The sequence below is a fragment of the Ovis aries genome, chromosome 3, assembly GCF_016772045.2.
Source record: "Ovis aries strain OAR_USU_Benz2616 breed Rambouillet chromosome 3, ARS-UI_Ramb_v3.0, whole genome shotgun sequence".
NCBI lineage: Eukaryota > Metazoa > Chordata > Mammalia > Artiodactyla > Bovidae > Ovis > Ovis aries.
The window spans coordinates 217,658,896-217,678,584 of NC_056056.1; the positions used below are offsets into that span (position 1 = coordinate 217,658,896).

The following is a 19,689-nucleotide window of genomic DNA, read 5'->3' on the forward strand; positions in this document are numbered from 1 at the left end:
ATACTGATCTGTATCTCGCTTTGTCTTTACCTGTAAGCTACCAACCATGCACTGCCACCTGGCTTGGCTGTCCTAAACTCAGCATGTACAAAAGCAACCTTGCAATACCACTGCTCCGCTCCAGCTCCACAAGATACGGCACTTCCATGTGCCATCACTCAGCGGACAGTGCTCAGGTTCTAAACCATCAGCTTGGACCCCTCCCTCCCTCCAGCCCCAAACATTCAACTTTAACTATCTTATAACTTATTCCTCAAATCCATCTTTTTATCTTATAACTTATTCCATTTTTTTGGTTCCACCTCTACAACCAGAGCTTTATTTTAGGTCCCTAACAGTTCTTGCCTGGAGCACAGTAACAGCTTTTTAAAAACATTACGGAATAGTGCGAACAAACACAAAGCAAGAAAGAAAGGAAAATAAGCAGCTTCTGTACCTCATCAGTTAGCTTCAAAATGTATCAATACATGCTTGCTCCCCCTAGCACCCAGCCAATTCTGGATCACTCTGGAACCCTCAGGCTTCCCAGGTGGCTCAGTGGTAAAGAACCCACCTGCTGATGCAGGAGACCCGGGTTTGATCCCTGGGTCAGGAAGTTCCCCTGGAGAAGGAAATGGCAGCCCACTCCAGTGTTCTTGCCCGGAGAATCCCATGGACAGAGAAGCCTGCCGGGCTCCATGGGGATGCAAAGAGTCAGACACAACTGAAGCGACTTAGCACAGCACACACACTCTAGGCATCATCTAATTTCATCTTTATTCTAAATCTTGAAGAGAAGAACTATTTCCTTAAATAATTACACTACCATTACCACACCTAAATTTTTAAAAATTGTTGAATATTATCCACCTATCCAGTAGATGTTCAAATGTTCACTCCTATCTCATAAATTCTTTAGAGATGATTTATTCAAATCAGAGTCCAACAGGGCAACATACTGCATTTCATTAATATGTCTCTTAAATCTCTCTTTTTTTTGCCACACCACCCGGCCTGTGGGATTTTAGTTCCTTGACACGAGATCAAACTTGGGCCCCAGGCATTCCGAGTCCTAACCACTAGACTGCCAGGGAATTCCCTCTTAAAGTTCTTTTAATCTACAGATTACTACTTCCTCTTTTTCTGTACTTTATTTGTTGAAAATAACCAGATAGCTTCCCCAAGTTTGGGCTTTGCTAACTGTATCCCAAAGATGTCATTTAACATGCTGTTCAATCCCTCTATAGCCAGTAAATTAGGAGTTACAGAGTCATGATCCAACTCAGATTCAAGTTTCTCAGCAGAATATTTCACAAGTGGCAGTGTGTACTTCAGCAATAGCTTCTTAACTGTACTCCTTCTCCCCAGCCTTGCCTCAATTAAAAAACATCCTTGCTACCGACTGACTCTTTTTCATCCTTCAAAACTCAGCTTAACTGCTGCCTTCTCCAGAAAGCCTCTGGATCACACCCTCCACAGATGTGCTAAATACCTCTCACTGATGCTCCCTAAGAACCTGTGCCCAACTCTATTACTGCTCCTTACCATGTGGTTCAATGTCTCTGTGTGAACAGAGCACACAACACCTAAGGTGGGCCAGTATTCATAAATGTATGCCAAATGGAATGACAAGCCCTATTTATCTCAGCAAATTCTAACAGCATGGGAGAAGTTCATAACAAAAGAATCCCTACCTACCCAGAAAAGGCAGGTGGTCTGCTCCAATTTTCATTAGAACACATGCTCAAGTGCCATTAACTAGAAACCTTACACGAGGAAGACTGAAATTACCCACAGTACTGAGGCACAGGGTTAGCATAAAAAAGGACATCCACAATAAAAACCTCAGGAATGTTAGCTGCTAACAGCAACGCAAACGCTCAAACTGGAGGCCATGAGGAGGAGAAACCGGAGAAGCAGAGGGCCTGGCTCACCCAACAGACCAAGCGATCCTTTAGGCACTGACAGCGAGCAGATTCACTAACAACTGGCATCAGTTTCTACAAGGGAATGGACTATACACAGGTATACACAAAATTAAGAATGCCTTTCTGTGATCTCTGTGGGATTTCAGAACACAGAAATGTAATCTTGTTCCCACGTCCATTTCTCCCACCCAAGTACCAACCAGGCCCAACCCTGCTCAGCTCTGTAGATCAGACGAGATCCCATGTCCATTTCTGATTTGGTTCTCACAAGTATTTGCAGGAGTTTACTGAGGTTCAGCTCTACAAAGAGCGTCATCACACTGAATTTTTACAGGCTCCAACCAATTAGGTCTCCCCCAGACACCTGGTGTTGGGCAAAGTGAAAACACCCAAAAGATAACAAAACCCAACACCCAGACAAGCTGTTACAGGTTCTGGGCAGCTTCCACTTGCTGTGAACACAACACACTACTGATGAAATACCCAGCCAAGACCCGTCAACCTGGGAGGCTCACACATTACCACAGGTATGCTATTCCTCAGCCTCAGAGCAGACAAAGGCTATCCCTCCAGCTAATTTTTCAAGGGACAGTCAAGGTTAAGGAGTATGATAGCCATAAATATAAGCAGCCAGCTAGCTTATTTATATGGCATGTCGGAAATATCGTCATCATGTATGGTGTCAACGCCAGTGAAGGCACAAACACAGGATGAACCGCATGCCACCGTCTCTGCCTTTGAGGAGCTCATCATGAAGGCAGAAAATCTCTAACGAACAAACAAAAGAAGAAACAAAGAGTCGAATAAATAAGAGCACAAACAAAAAGCTAAACAAACATAAAAGCAGCAGATCTCTGGATACCAGAGATCTGGATTGCTCCTTAAGGGAAAGATGATGTGAGCTGGCTCTTAAAAGTCACCAGCTTTATCAGTTTCTTTTCCAGTTCCCAACTCGACACACTTGTATACCCATGAATCATAATACAGCCACAAGAAACCCAGTTTTGACCAAATCCAGCCCCTTATTCGGAGAACTAAGAGTGAGAGACATGTAAGAAACCCTTCTTTCAATTCCTGACCAGTGGTTCCCAGTCTGTCACTTGAGTACTTGTGGGAGAACCTTAAAAATGACATTTTAGTGAGAAAGGAACGGTCCAGTTAGTAACAGATGGAATGGTCAAAAATGATGACAAACATTTGGGGAAAGATTACTCTTCAATAATTATCAAAGAAATACAAACTGAAATGAAAACATTTCAACAATCACATCAGCAAAGTCCTTCCCCAATAAGACTATCAATGCTACTAAATGAGCCAGGCACTCAAACAGGGTTGACAGACGTGTACACTGGTGGGTCGTTTTGGCATGGAACAAGACAACGTATTTCTCAAGAACTTCAATTGTTAATATGACCTAGAAGGCCCCTTACTACCTATTTACTTCACATCACTTTCTTTCTCTCTCCACTGACAGAATGATATTTGTTCAGTTCTTCCGTTCCAAGTTTCCCCCAGAACCCTTGTCCCAGACCCCTATCCCCACCTCCTCCTCTCCCCCAGTCTTAACACAGGCTATGCCCTCTTTCCTTAGACGGGCCACACACTACTTGTGCTTCGGTTATCAGTCTAAACGTCACTTCCTCAAAGAGACCTTTCCTGACCACTCCCACCCTCCCCCCAAATTAGAACCATCACCACTGATTTGCTCTTCTATATGACATCTTCTGCTTTTTTCCCCCAAGCACTTCCCAAAATTTCTAACTATGAATTGGCTTGTATAATTGTTTAATCTTTCTCTTTCACTAAACTCCGTGGCAATGAAAACCTTATCTGTCTTGTTCCTTATTTGCTGTCCAATACTGAGCATACAGGTGATGCTCACAAGTCACTAAATTTTTTCAGTGTTAAAATCGTCAAATTCTTTAAGCCAGTATTTCACTTTTAAGGAAATAAATAACTCAAAATGCAGAAAGACTTTAAAAATGTTCATCCAAATATCAGTGTAAGTGCAAAAAAAAAAAATGATTCCAATGTCCCATGAGTGGGGAAAATTAACTCAGTGATGATACAGAACATAAGTTTTACACATAATGAAAGGCTGCTTATAAAAAAATATTTCAATGACTGAAAAATCTTGAGTTACAATGCTAAATGAAAAAAATGACAGTTGAGTCTACAGTACTGCTGCTGCTGCTGCTAAGTCGCTTCAGTCGTGTCCGACTCTGTGCGACCCCATAGAGCCCACCAGGCTCCCCCATCCCTGGAATTCTCCAGGCAAGAACACTGGAGTGGGTTGCCATTTCCTTCTCCAATGCGTGAAAGTGAAGTCACTCAGTTGTGTCCAACCGTTAGCGACCCTATGGACTGCAGCCCACCAGGCTCCCCCATCCCTGGGATTCTCCAGGCAAGAACACTGGAGTGGGTTGCCATTTCCTTCTCCAATGCATGAAAGTGAAGTTGCTCAGTCATGTCCGACTCTTAGCGACCCCATGGACTGCAGCCCACCAGGCTCCTCCGTCCATGGGATTCTCCAGGCGACAGTGCTGGAGTGGGTGCCACTGCCTTCTCCAGTCTATAGTACTAGCTCAGTTATTTTTCAAACATACATTTAGAAGAAGAATACTGGGAAATAAACCATGTGCCAAGAGGAATTTTCTCTGGGAGACAGGAGTTAATCTTCTGTGTGCTTGTTTATTTTGAGGGAGATTCTACCTAGTGTCTGTTTCCCAGGTGCCTAGCACAACATGTGATGAATACTCAAGAGCGGGAAATTGATTATCTCTCAGTACTGAGATGGAACAGGTTATGAAATTCTCTAAGTCACATTACAAAGAGAACTGCTTAATGAACTAACAATCTTAAGATCAGGGCATTTTTCACACTGGTTAATCTAAAAAACCCTTAACAACCAGGCTTCCTGAGGAACCTAAGTAACAAAACTCCTTTCTCCAGGAAAATAATATAAGCTGGATCAGAAACTGCCCACTCAAAACTTTTTACTTTTCCCAGCAGTTAATTAGCACCTCCTGTGCAACACTAAAGCCTGAAAGGGCACAGTGTACCCTTGAAGGAAAAAAACAACATTATCTGCCTTTTTTGCCACAGGCTACACCTATGGAAAACAAATGAGTATTTCCTAAGTTTTACACAAAGGAGAAAAATCTATGAAAGGGGAACAAATGTGTCCTTTATGAACGTGTCCTTTTCACTCCCATTCTATTCTGTTCATTTCTCTTTACATAACACTTCTCATTCCACCCAGCAGAGCCTATAAAGATACGTACAAACTTATACCTGTTATTTCTTCCAGAAAAATACTTGGGATCAGCAACAGCACTTAGAAAGTAAAAAAAAAAGTTAAATGATACCGCAACAGTATTAAAACATACAAAACTTTAAAAACTAAATCTAACAAAAGATGTGTAAAACCACCACACAGAAAATTATAAATACCTCATTAGGAGATTCGGAAAATATAAATAAATGGAGAGGGAATTCCCTGGTGGTACAGTGATTAAGACTGTGTGGCCACAGGACTGGAAAAGGTAAGCTTTCATTCCAATCTCAAAGAAGGGCAATGCCAAAGAATGTTCAAACTATCGCACAATTGCATTCATTTCATACGCTAGCAAGGTAATGCTTTCAAAACCCCTTAAGCTAGGTTTCATCAGTTTGTGATTCAAGAACTTCCAGATGCACAAGCTGGATTTAGAAAAGGCAGAGGAATCAGAGATAAAATTGCCAGCATCCACTGGATCATAGAAAAAGCAAGGGAATTCCAGAAAAACATCCATTTCTGCTTCACTGACTACGCTAAAAACCTCTGACTGGGTGGATCACAATAAACTGTGGAAAATTCCTAAAGAAATGGGAATACCAGATCACTTTACCTGTCTCCTGAAAAACCTGTATGCAGGTCAAGAAGTAACAGTTATAATCAAACATGGATCAACGGACTGGTTCCAAACTGGGAAAGGAGTACATTAAGGCTGCATATTGTCACCCTGCTTGTTTATATGCAGAATATATCATGCGAAATGCCAGACTGGATGTATCACAAGCTGGAATCAAGATTGCTGGGAGAAATACCAACAACCTCAGATATGCAGATGATACCACTCTGTTGGCACAAAGTGAAGAGGAACTAAAGAGCCTCTTGATGAGGGTGAAAAATGAGAGTGAAAAAGCTGGCTTATAATTCAACATTCAAGAAACTAAGATCAGGGAAGCCAGTCTCATCACTTCATGGCAAATAGAAGGGGAAAAGTGGAAACAGTGACAGATTTTATTTTCCTGAGCTCCAAAATCACTGCAGTGACTGCAGCCATGAAATTAAAAGATGCTTGCTACTTGGAAGAAAAGCTATGACCAACCTAGAGAGCATATTAAAAAGCAGAGACATCACTTTACTGACTAAGGTCCGTATAGTCAAAGCTATGGTTTTTCCAATAGTCATGTATGGATGTGAGAATTGGACCACAAAGCTGAGCGCCGAAGAACTGATGCTTTCAAACTTTGGTGCTGGAGAAGACTCTAGAGAGTCCCTTTGACAGCAAAGAGATCAAACCAGTCAATCCTAAAGGAAATCAACCCTGAATACTCATTGGAAGAACTGATGCTGAAGCTGAAGCTCCAATACCTTGGCCACCTGATGTGAAGAGCCAACTCATTGGAAAAGACCCAGATGCTGGAAAAGATTGAGGGCAGGAGGAGAAGAGGGAGACAGAGGATGAGATGGTTGGATGGCATCACTGACAAAACAGACATGAGTTTGAGCAAACTCCGGGAGATAGTGAAGGACAGGGAAGCCTGGTGCACTGCAGTCCCTGGGGTTGCAAAGAGTTGGACCAACTTAGCAACTAAGCAACAACACTGAACGAAAGAAGATATAATCATGCCATTCACATAAACTTCAACTAAACTATACTGTTTAGAAATGTGTTTATAGTGGGTAAAACAAATCATTTTCAAGGAGTCAGAATAGTGGTTCCTCCTAGGAAGAAGAAATGGTGTTGTAATCAGAGAAGAGCATATGGGAGGCTTCTGCGGGACTCACAATGAGCTACTATTGAACTAAGTAGTGGTCACCCAGATCTTTGTTTTATGGTTCTTCTGTAAACTATCGTGATTTATGTACTTTTCTGTGTATATGTTATCGCCTGCTCCGAAAAAAAAAGAGAGACAGAAAGACAGGAATGGTAAAATACATGTGAAGTTGCTTCGGGTGTGTCCAGCTGTGTGACCCTATGAACTGCAGCCAGCCAGGCTCCTCTGTTCATGGGCTTCTCCAGGCAAGAATACTAGAGTGGACTGCCCTGTCCTCCTCCAGCGGATCTTTCTGACCCAGGGATCGAACCTGTGTCTCTCTGTGTCTCCTGCATTGGCAGGCAGGTTTTTACCACTAGCGCCACCTGGTAAAATACACAGCACCAATCTAATTCTAAGGGGAGTGTTTAGTATAAGACTTTTCAGCTATGCAGATCTAACTTCAGATGTTCTGTCCTGCTGTTCTCTAAGTATATTCATAACTGCTGGATCGTGAACAATCTGTGATTCAGAAATAAAGGTTCCTACACGTACAGATAAAAATAATTTCTTGTGGGTGATATTTCAAGTTTTTATTTACTCAATCCTTGGTGGGTTGGAGAAAAGTATTTTCTCAATAATTAGAATGCAAAATATAAAAATTCAAGTCATAAGACGTTCTCAACAGCTTTAATAACCAAATATGGATCTGTTCCCTAGCACATAAGAAGTTCAGGAGAGCAACCAAAGGGATGCTAGGGGGACCAAGTAGGAACAGGGAAAGGTTAATCTTACCATTGTCAAAATTGTGCCTGGTATTCAACCTCTGTCTATGGCCCCCAAAACTATCCCCCACAAACAGACTAGCCTATTTAGTATGTGGTGGTGGCGGTTGGTGGTTTAGTCGCTAAGTCGTTTCCGACTCTTGTGACCCCGTGGACTGTAGCCTGCCAGGCTCCTCTGTCCATGGGATTCTCCAAGCATGAATACTGGAGTGGGTTGCCATTTCCTTCTCTAGGGGATCTTCCCAACCCAGTGATCGAACCCAGGCCTCCTGCATTGCAGGCAGATTCTTTACCAACTGAGCTATGATGAAAGTCCAAAATATAGAGGATAGTGGTGGTGGTGATTTAGTCTGCAGCACCTAACATGGGAAAGAAAAACAAAGAAATTTGGTATTGGTTAGCTCTGATAAAACAGCTAATGGTTTGTTCATTAAAGTACAGGAGAGGGGACTTCCCTGGTGGTCCACTGGTTAAGAATCTGCCTTGCAATGCAAGGGACAGGAGTTCAACTCTAGATTGGAAAACTAAGATCCCAAGTGCTGCGGAGCAAGTGAGCCCAAGCCACCGCTGCTCAGCCCCAACCACAGAGTCTATGAGCTGCAACTACTGAGCCCGCGTGTTGAAACCAACCCGAGGCAACCAAATGAATGAATTTAAATTAGACTTAAAAATAAAGGAAAAACTAGTAGCCGAGGTCCAAGTTATTCTTCTGTATACTTTTCAACATCTTCTTAGGCACTTTATAAATATCTGCTGAATAATCATTTCCATACTGGTCACAGTAGTGAAAAGGAGCAGGACTGTAGGAAGGTACAAATGACTGTCCTGAAATAAAATGTTAAAAGTCAAAGATAAAATAAAAGGTCAAGAATACAATCTCAAAATACCACCTTTCTCTTAGAAACATTTATGAACTTGTCATCCATTAAATTTTCTAACTTTTGTCTGTAATGCCTTCCCAGTAAACCATTTCATGTAACTACTATTTATTGTGTCTTAAATCCAGAACACCCAAACTTCAAGAAGCACACCTCTTAGGGTATAAGCAAGTCCCCAACATATAAATGGATTATATTCCAAAACTTCATTTGTAATTTGATCATTTGGAATATGGAATGTACTTTCCCACAAAGGCCATGAAATATGAAACATGGCAAAATCCCCAGGGTTGCCCACAAAGCCTATAAGGTAACTAAAATGTAATATACTTGCAATGAGAAAAGGGGGCAAATCGTATTTCAGCTCTCATCCTAGAGGCTCTTGAAAACAGGCTTTACGCAGTCTCAGCTAGTTCTGAAACTCATTCATACTTGAAAGTCTGTTATCAGTATAAAGAACGGGTGGATACGTAAGAAAGAGACAGCCAAGGAGTACTGCGCCATTAAAGGAAGAAGCAAAGTAAAACTTAAATTTTCCATCATGACACATTCATTCAATGTGTGCCAGAACTCCTGTAGCTGGAGCCAAAGGGGACGGTGTTAGATCATTAGAGAGTTTTTTCCAGGCTTCTCCAAGCCCAGGCTGGAGAGAATCTACAGGTACGTCAAACTTATCTTTTAGAAGACGACAAAGGACTAAAATACACCTTGAATCACTCTCCCAACTTTTTCCAATTAGGTCAGTAAAGGTCGGGTTAACCAAAGGCACCTCCTCTCAACAGAATTCCAATCTCCCCTGTTAAGGAAACAAGTATCAGGACTTTGACTGCCTACTCCATAAGAATCCTTGCTCAAGCAGTGAGTTTCCATGTAACATAGGCTTCTAAAAGAAAGATCTGAGAAGAAGCAAAACTTCACTCCACCTTTTCAACACAGAATACATCATCCATGAAAAAGTACCTCCTCTAAATCCCAGAAATCATTCTGCTCTAGAAAATCACACTTCCCGATTTCATAATCCCCTCAGGGATTTTCCATTTCTGCTCTTACCTTCACCTCCCTACCAATAACCATGCAAAAGAGACCTACTGCAAAACAGAATAATCTTCCCCTTTTGACAGAAAGAAGCACCACTAAGATGAACAAACAGAAGACCCAACTATGGCCAGGAAAGCAACACAGCTAGATGCTGACAACACCGCCCCGGTCCAGATATTCACCTGCTGGCTCCTGCATGGGATAACAGAGAAGCTAGCAAGATCTTCCACCGTGGACACAGCTCTTCTGCAACTTTCTAGTTTTCTTAACTGGATTAATAACTCCTATTTTCCCCCTATAATAACAGAATCTGATTTTGATGACCATTTTAATGATTTCTGCCAGCACTTAGTATTCCTGGCCATTGCTATACATTCCATAAGGTATTTTTCTGTAGTTAAACTTCTTATAGATTATTTCTTTATTAAGCCTGTCCCATCTTCTCCAGCATTATTCTAATACCGATATTTCACCACTGTTTCTTTTCTAATGTTGAATACAATTTCAATTTGGGGGGTTTATTTTCTCCTGCCCAAATGACAATTATGCTGTACAAACCATTGTGTTTGTCTGTCAAATTTAAGTATCCATATTCTCCTGTAAGCAAGATCACAATGAATATGGCGCTCCCGGCAGTTAGGAGACCATTCTAGCAACTGAAGAGGTTGGCTTAGACACAGCTCAAACTAACAGAGACAGATGACCTAGATCAGAAGTTTTCAGCTTGTGCCCTTTCAAGAGCAGCCTGAGGGGCAGGGTGCCGAGCAAGCAGGGCTCTGGCTCCTTCATACAGGTTTCTGCCAACCCAAGCAGCTGTTGTACACCCTGGACTTATATATGTAATTTCAAACTTACAGAGATCTTCAACTTAAAAAAAGTAGATAAGACTTCTGGTCTGAATGTTTTATCGCTAATTAAGACAATAAAAGAATGACTCCACAAAATACTTCACCTGTAAAGAAATGGACTCAGTCTTTCTTTCAAATAGTCTAAACCATAAATTAAACAAGTTATTTTTTTCTGTCCAGCAAGAGTCAACAATCACTTTATTAATTGCTCAGATTTAATAAATCAGTGTTTCAGTGAGTTAATAGTTTTAGTTTCACCACTCATTCATTTGCTCACACATTCCACAAACATTTATCAAACCCCTTGATACTCAGATCAACAGCACTAGCATCACCAATGGATACCGGTTAGAAATGCAGAATCTCTATGGATAAACAAGGTCCTACTATAGGATAGGAAACTATATTCAATATGCTGTGATAAACCATGATGAAAAAGAATATGTACATAAATTTATATCTGAATTACGTTGCTGTACAGTAGAAATTAACACATTATATATTGACTATACTTCAATTAAAAAAATTTTTTTTAAATGCAGAATCTCGGGCCTCACCCGGATCTGCAGAATCAGAAACTGCATTTAACAAGCTCCCTTCTTGATTCCCTGACAGCTCAGTTGGTAAAGAATCCACCTGCAATGCAGGAGACCCCAATTTGATTCTTGGGTTGGAAAGATCTGCCAGAAAAGGGACAGGCTACCCACTCCAGTATTCTTGGGCTTCCCTGGTGGCTCAGCTGGCAATGCGGGAGACCTAGGTTCAATTCCTTGGTTGGGAAGATCCCCTGGAGAAGGGAAAGGCCACCCACTCCAGTATTCTGGCCTGGAGAATTCCATGAATTTGTATAGTTCATGGGGTCACAAAGAGCCAGACACAACTGAATGACTTTCACTTCTTGATTCATGGGTACATTAGAGTTTTTGGCTAGGCACTAAAGATACCATTCATCTCACTCACAACTGCACTCACACGCTACTAACGTAATGCTCAAAATTCTCCAAGCCAGGCTTCAACAGTACGCGAACCGTGAATTTCCAGATGTTCAAGCGGGTTTTAGAATAGGCAGAGAGACCAGAGATTAAGTTGCCAACATCTGTTGGATCACCGAAAAAGCAAGAGAGTTCCAGAAAAACATCTATTTCTGCTTCATTGACTATGCCAAAGCCTTTGACTGTGTGGATCACAAGAAACTGTGGAAAATTCTGAAAGAGATGGGAATACCAGACCACCTGACCTGCCTCTTGAGAAATCTGTATGCAGGTCAGGAAGCAACAATTACAACTGGACATGGAACAACAGACTGGTTCCAAATTGGGAAAGGAGTACGTCAAGGCTGTATATTGTCACCCTGCTTATTTTAACTTATATGCAGAGTACATCATGAGAAACACTGGGCTGGAGGAAGCACAAGATGGAATCAAGATTGCCAGGAGAAATATCAATAACCTCAGATTTGCAGATAACACCACCCTTATGGCAGAAAGTGGAGAACTAAAGAGCCTCTTGATGACAGTGAAAGAGGAGAGTGAAAAAGTTAGAAAACTAAGATCATGGCATCCAGTCCCATCACTTCGTTGCAAATAGATGGGGAAACAGTGGAAACAGTGGCTGACTATTTTTTTGGGCTCCAAAATCACTGCAGATGGTGACTGCAGCCATGAAATTAAAAGACGCTTACTCCTTGGAAGTAAAGTTATGACCAATCTAGACAGCATATTAAAAAGCAGAGACATTATTTTGCCAACAAAGGTCCATCTAGTCAAGGCTATGGTTTTTCCAGTAGTCATGTATGGATGTGAGAGTTGGACTATAGAGAAAGCTGAGCACTGAAGAATTGATGCTTTTGAACTGTGGCATTGGAGAAGACTCTTGAGAGTCCCTTGGACTGCAGAGAGATCCAACCAGTCCACCCTAAAGGAAATCAGTCCTGAATATTCATGGCAAGGACTGATGTTGAAGCTGAAACTCCAATACTTTGGCCATCTAATGCGAAGAACTGACTCATTGGAAAAGACCCTGATGCTGGGAAAGATTGAAGGTGGGAGGAGAAGGGGATGACAGAGGATGAGATGGTTGCATGGCATCACCAACTCAATGGACATGAGTTTGGGTAAACTCTGGGAGCTGGTGACGGACAAGGAGGCCTGGCGTGCTGCAGTCCATGGGGTCTCAAAAAGTCAGACAAGACTAAGCAACTGAACTGAACTGAAAGATACCACAATAAATAAAACATAATCCTTCCTTTCACAAAGTTTCTCATCTAGTCAAATATGATAACAAATAAGTAGGCAATTCTGCACAGGGTTCTTCTGAAGAACACAAAGGGCAAGCCCCTAACCTGAGAGTCTGAGGAAGAAGTCCTGAAGGAAGCAGCTCCTTCCCCTGGTTCCAGACTTGAAAGAAACAAGAGTCAGAAGAGGAGGAGGAAGAAGGTTCTTCCAGGAAGGAAAAAGAGGACATGAAGTGGAACTGAGCAGTGGAAGTGTCTCTTATGGGAAAACCTAAATATTATATTGTGGGCAGGAAGAGATGCGGGGCGGGGCAGAAGCTGGCTGTGAAGGTCTGCCAGGATGAGAACAAGGGGAGGAACTGGGATCCGCTAAGGGAGAGGGCGATGGCACCCCACTCCAGTACTCTTGCCCGGAAAATCCCATGGACGCAGGAGCCTGGTGGGCTGCAGTCCACGGGGTCACAGAGAGTCAGACACGACTGAGCGACTTCACTTTCACTTTTCACTTTCATGCATTGGAGAAGGAAATGGCAACCCACTCCAGTGTTCTTGCCTGGAGAATCCCAGGGACGGCGGAGCCTGGTGGGCTGCCATCTATGGGGTCGCACAGAGTCGGACACGACTGAAGCGACTTAGCAGCAGCAAGGGACTTGATGGACATGAGTTTGGGTAAACTCCGAGAGTTTGTGATAGACAGGGAAGCTTGACGTGCTGTGATTCATGGAGTCACAAAGAGTCGGACATGACTGAGCGACTGAAATGAATTGAACTGAAGAGATTTCACAAAGGAGGGCATCAACCTCATTTATGGCTTAGAAAGATCATCCCAGGGACCACAGGGACATGATCTAAACCAAGGAGACATGAGTCAGAAGGCCATTCTTGGAGTAATCCAAACGTCACCATTATTAAGAAGTGTCGGCCATAGCGACTGCAAGAAAAGAATGAATTCAGTAGAAATGACCATTGTGAAATTTACAAAAATCGGTGGCTGGGAGGAAAGAGGAAAAAGAAAGAAGATGGAATTAAAAATTACTTCTGGAGGACAATTTGGAAATAATGGCTTTAAAATTAAAAACTTCACACCCAAACATGCTACTTTTGCCATCAGAAGGACAGGTCCTTTAGGACCTGTACCTGTCCTGTACCTGTACTTTAGGTCCTTATCTTTTCATCCACTCCTGCAAGTTTGTCCTACAGTTACTTGCACCAAGATTTATACCAAGATGTTTACTGCAGTTTTATTTACAACATAAAAAAATAAAACCAAGGCAAGAGTTTCAAAGGAGACTGGCTAAATGCTAAATGTATACACACAATTCAAATATCAGAGAAAAATGTTTTCTAAGACAGCTGAATGATATAGCAAAATCTCATGATATTACACAGAACTAACTGACGCAGAGTATATATGTATAAGAGTAAACAAATAAATGAACAAACAAAAAATGACAGAAAATAAACTAACTGCTCCTACCGGCTATCACTGAACTGCACAGTTACGAGGGAATTTTTCTTTTCTTTTTTCCTATACTTTATCTGATTATGAAACAAATGAAACTCTTTACGTTTTCATTCAGGTAGAAAACAAAACAACTCCCTGTTCTGAACATCTGGGTAAAAGGTGGTCCCAATTCCTACAATGCAGAATTCAGGAGTAACAGCAATAAGATGATGAGTTTCGCTCTGAGCATATTCAGTCTGTAGCACATCCAGTGAAGACACAAGGCAGCCAAGCCTAAGAGTCTGGACTCAGGGCAGAAACACGGCCTGGAGATAGAATACGAAGTCAATGGCATATAATGGTGGTTAAAGCCAGAATTCTGGGGGAAACCATTCAAGGCAAAGACACCAGGTAAGAAGTAAGGAGCCTCTACAGCTGAACACTGGAGAGTAATAAAATTTGAGAGGTGAGCAGTCGTTGCCATTGTTGTTCAGTCAGTAAGTCACGTCTGACTCTCCGTGACCCCACGGACTGCAGCACTCCAGGCTCTTCTGTCCTTCACTATCCCCCAGGGTTTGCTCAAATTCATGTCCGGTAAGTCGGTGATGCTATCTACCCATCTACCACATCCGATTCACCTCGATTCACGGCCCTGACATTCCAGGTTCCTATGCAATATTGTTCTTTACAGCATCAGACTTTTACTCTCACCACCAGACACATCCACAACTGAGCATCATTTCCACTTTGGCCCGGCCACGTCATTCTTTCTGGAAGTATTAGTAACTGCCCTCCGCTCTCCCCCAGTAGCATACTGGACACCTTCCAACCTGTGGGGCTCATCTTCCAGTGTCATATACTTTGTGCCTTTTCATACTGTCCATGGGGCTCTTGCGGCAAGAATGCTGGAATGGTTTGCCATTCCCTCCTCCAGAGACCACGTTTTGTCAGAACTGTCCACTATGACCTGTACATGTTGTGTGGCCTTGCATGCCATGGCTCATAGCTTCACTGAGTTACATAAGCCACTTCACCACGACAAGGCTGTGATCCATGAAAGGGAGAGGTAAGCAGAGAAAGTAAAAAGATCTGTGCAGAGGGGTGACTAGCAAGATCAAGTTTTTAAAACTAGAGCAGTGTCACAGACATCACTGGAGGAAAAGCTTCGGGGGTAGGGGGCGGTGGCCAACCAAATGGTGCATTGAGGTCAAACAGAATGAAGAGTCCCTATCTGATCCACAACAAAAGAACACTAATGATTCTGGCAATGGGAGCTTCTGAAGAGAGGCAGGGACAGAGGCCAGAAGGCGGGAAAGTAGAGACAGTAACCATAAACTCCTCTTTTAGGAGCTTGACTATAAAGGGAAGGGAATTGCTGTTATTCAAAATGGCTGGGGGGCGGGGGCGGAATCCGGTGATTTATATGACAAAGAACCGAGAGAGAAAGGCTGAAGACACACCAACGCCTCGAGAGTAACACCCCCAACGCCAACAACAGCAACCGCTGCCTCCTACTCCACTGAAACCACCACAGCTATCAGCGCTAATTTCCCTGCTTCCTGCCCAAGATACGAGAGCGTTGCTGTCTACCGTCTGTCGTCCCCTTCGCCGCCGTCCCTCCCATTCCAGAGGAATGCCGGGCCCCACTCACGCTCAAGGCAGAGCCAGTATCTTTTGGATCCCATCCTTTCACATCTCCCAAGAACTTTGTTCCATCAGTCATCCTTTCTCTTTTTCTGTCTCCAGCTTTTCCCTCTGGACTAACTCTTTCCCCTTAGCATATAAATAAACTGAACTTTCTGCCATCTTGGGGAAATAAGTAGAAATTAGAAATGAGAAAAGAACACAAACAATTGCTTGAGTGTCTACTATTTCCCAAAATAAAAAAATGCTTGAGTTTCCACTACATTTCCCACTATGGATGTAAAACAGAGTTCTTGCCACAAACATGTAGACCATTCACCTATTTATTCAACAAATATTTACTGGGTGCCTGCTACGAACCAAGAGTAGAATATACACCGTAAACAAAAAAGTTTCTAGCCTCATGAAATGTAAATACTATCAAAGATGAGGAATACAGATAATAAAGATATATACACGCACGTACAAATCCACACATACAAGTCATAGTAAGTGCTTAGAGAAAAGCAAAGCAGGACAGAGAGTCACAGGAGGTGCTATCTTAGATAAGGCAGGTGGGAAAGGCCTCCCAAAGAAATGACATTTGCACAGGAACTTCAGTAACAGGACAAGTATCAAGGTCCTGGGGTGGAAGCATACTTGACCCCTTCAAGAAATAGCAGGGAAGCAAGCATGGCGGGAACAGAATGAGCTGGGGAACAGAGGTGAGAAATCAGGTCAGAGGTGATACCAGGACCACCTCATAAGAACTGCGATTTCATCTTAGGTCTCATGGCAAGTCACTGAAGGGTTCTGAGAGGAGTGTAACAATGTCTGACTTCAGGCTCAGTCGAGTGGAGAATGCCAATTACCACACAGGGAGATGGAAAAGTACGACGACAAAGGGCAACCGGGCAAACGCAAAGAGGGACACCTACCACCGGAGACGAGCGACGGCAGGCTTCTCAAAGGGAGTGATGTCCAAACAGGATACTGAAGGACAAGTAAGGGTCAGCAAGAAAGCAGCAGAGGGCAGAGGGGGTGGAAATGGAGGCCATGATGTAGAAAAGTCAAAGGAGTTTTGAAAAGGTTTGGTATTCGGTACAACTACCAAACAGTCAAACATAGTTTATAAAAATATACCACTTATACTGTCTGCCTAAGAAAAAGACATCAGGGAACAAACCTAATAAAATATCTGCATGACCTTTGTGGAAAAAAATTATAAAATCAGCGCCTAAATATTAAAGAAGGCCTATTTAACCAGAGACATAAAACTAACTAAATGGACAGAAGACCCAATATTTACAATGTATATTTCCCCCCCTTAAAATCAAAATCCCAACAAGTGCACCCAAAGACATGTACAAGAACTCCACAGCAGCGTGATTCGTAATAGCCTCAAACTAAAACAAACCAAATATCCATCAAAAGTAAAAACGGACAAATTACAATCATGAAGCGGTTTATGCAGCAATGAAAATAAAGCCACACACAGTTCAACACAAAAATTTCAAAAGCATAAAAGAAGCCACCAAAGGAACGCCGACCCCGTTCACATCAAGTCTGCGTGCGCGCTGTCGCTCAGCTGTGTCCAGCTCTTTGTGACCCTGTGGACTGCAGCCGCCAGGCTTCTCTGTTCATGGGGTTCTCCAGCAAGAACACTGGAGCGGATATCCATTCCCTTCTCCAGGGGATTGTCCTGACCCAGGGATTGAACCCAGGTCTCCTACACTGCAGGTGGATTCTTTAGCGTCTGAGCCACCAGGGAAGCCCCAAGTTTAGAAACAAACAATGTAACCCATTAGCTAACCTATTATATTATAAGTCAGGACGGTAGTTTTCCCTGGGCAGGAAGAGAAAATACTGATTGGGAAGAAGCACAAGGGGTGGTTCTGGGCTGCTGGAAATGTTTTATTTCTTCCTTAAGTAGTAATTATGCATGTATATTCACTTTATGATAACTCAACAACCACAATGCTTACAATTCGTGTTCTTCTGTATCAATGTTATACTTTGATAAAATGGAAATGTACTAATGTCTGCAATTTACTTTGAAATGCATCCAAAAAATAAGGTGGATTGATGCACTGAGGGACAGATCTATTATAAAGAAAATATTATAAAATGTTAATGGTAGAATCTGAGTGATGGATATAAAGGTGTGCATTGTAAAACTCTCTACTTCATCATATGTTTGAAATTCTTCATTTGGAAGAAAAAAATCTCAATGAGTTTTCTTGTAGCATTTCACAAGCTGATTCTAAAATTATGGAAAATTAACAGGGCAAGATTAGCCAAAACAACTTGGCTCCCCAATTAATATAAGTATTACATAAATGTGTATATAGGTTTACAAAGTGAGAAATATTACTACATAAGGAGAAGCCAAGAAGTAGGGAAAAAAAAAATAGAACATAATTATGGTAATCCAGGCAGGAAATGCTGGGCTTACAGTGATCATCTAAACTTATTATTTCTCCATTTTATAAGAAATAGTACAATTAGAAGAAACTTCCAAGAGACATAAAATAAAGGATCTATGATATCATAAACATGAAGACCTTCGTTCAAATCATGCAATTCAATAATTCCATATCTACTCACCATTCTTCCGCTCACTAAGTGGAGGCAAATTGGGATTCCTGCCAGGGTGGAGGCCGAGGGTCAGCTCGGGCTGCAAGGAGAGCTCCTGCAGCTCATTGGCAACAGCCTCGCTCTGGGGGCTGGGAGCCGCGGACAGGGACACCAGAACGGGTTCATCGTCGTTCTCGCCGGCCCCTCCTCCGTCCAGCCCATTCACAGCAATGACGGAAGGGGGCAGGCACACTACACTGGAGAAATCCACCTTGGCTTTCGTGATGGCAACCTGGAACCGGAAAAGGAAACAAAAAGTTCAGACGTGGAAAAGGGACAATTCCACTGACTACAGAATGCTGAATACTAATATTATATTACTGGTGCGCTACCACTATTCTTAAAAAGTTTTTTGTAAAGTAAGCTAGCATTATTATTAAATTAATATTTACTATGCTCACAGTAACCTCAGATATGCAGATGACACCACCCTTATGGCAGAAAGTGAAGAGGAGCTAAATAGCCTCTTGATGAAAGTTGAAAGTGGAGAGTGAAAAAGTTGGCTTAAAGCTCAACATTCAGAAAACGAAGATCATGGCATCCGGTCCCATCACTTCATGGCAAATAGATGGGGAAACAGTGTCAGACTTTATTGTTTTGGGCTCCAGAATCACTGCAGATGGTGACTGCAGCCATGAAATTAAAAGACGCTTACTCCTTGGAAGAAAAGTTATGACCAACCTAGAGAGCATACTCAAAAGCAGAGACATTACTTTGCCGACTAAGGTCCGTCTAGTCAAGGCTATGGTTTTTCCAGTGGTCATGTATGGATGTGAGAGTTGGACTGTGAAGAAGGCTGAGTGCCGAAGAATTGATGCTTTCGAACTGTGGTGTTGGAGAAGACTCTTGAGAGTCCCTTGGACTGCAAGGAGATCCAACTAGTCCATTCTGAAGGAGATCAACCCTGGGATTTCTTTGGAAGGAATGATGCTAAAGCTGAAACTCCAGTACTTTGGCCACCTCATGAGAAGAGTTGACTCATTGGAAGAGACTCTGATGCTGGGAGGGATTGGGGGCAGGAGAAGGGGACGACCCAGGATGAGATAGCTGGATGGCATCACGGACTCGATGGACGTGAGTCTGGGTGAACTCCAGGAGATGGTGATGAACAGGGAGGCCTGGCGTGCTGCGATTCATGGGGTCGCAAAGAGTCGGACACGGCTGAGCGACTGAACTGAACTGATGCTCAGAGAGTGCATGAGATTTCAAGTCTGGCAACTGTCCTCAACTATATCACTCAGGAAGACAATGTACAATTGAAATAAAACCAA

The 19,689-nt window shown here is 42.5% G+C and overlaps 1 protein-coding gene across 2 annotated transcripts in view; it reads right to left on the reverse strand.

The window, feature by feature from the left end:
* Positions 1–19,689, reverse strand: part of MRTFA (myocardin related transcription factor A) — a 166,464-nt gene that overhangs the window by 108,665 nt on the left and 38,110 nt on the right. For both annotated transcript variants that reach the window (XM_060413573.1, XM_042247770.2), the window contains exon 2: positions 18,389–18,650. In XM_060413573.1, the coding sequence (XP_060269556.1) occupies positions 18,389–18,650 (262 nt within the window). The remainder of the gene's footprint in view (positions 1–18,388; positions 18,651–19,689) is intronic.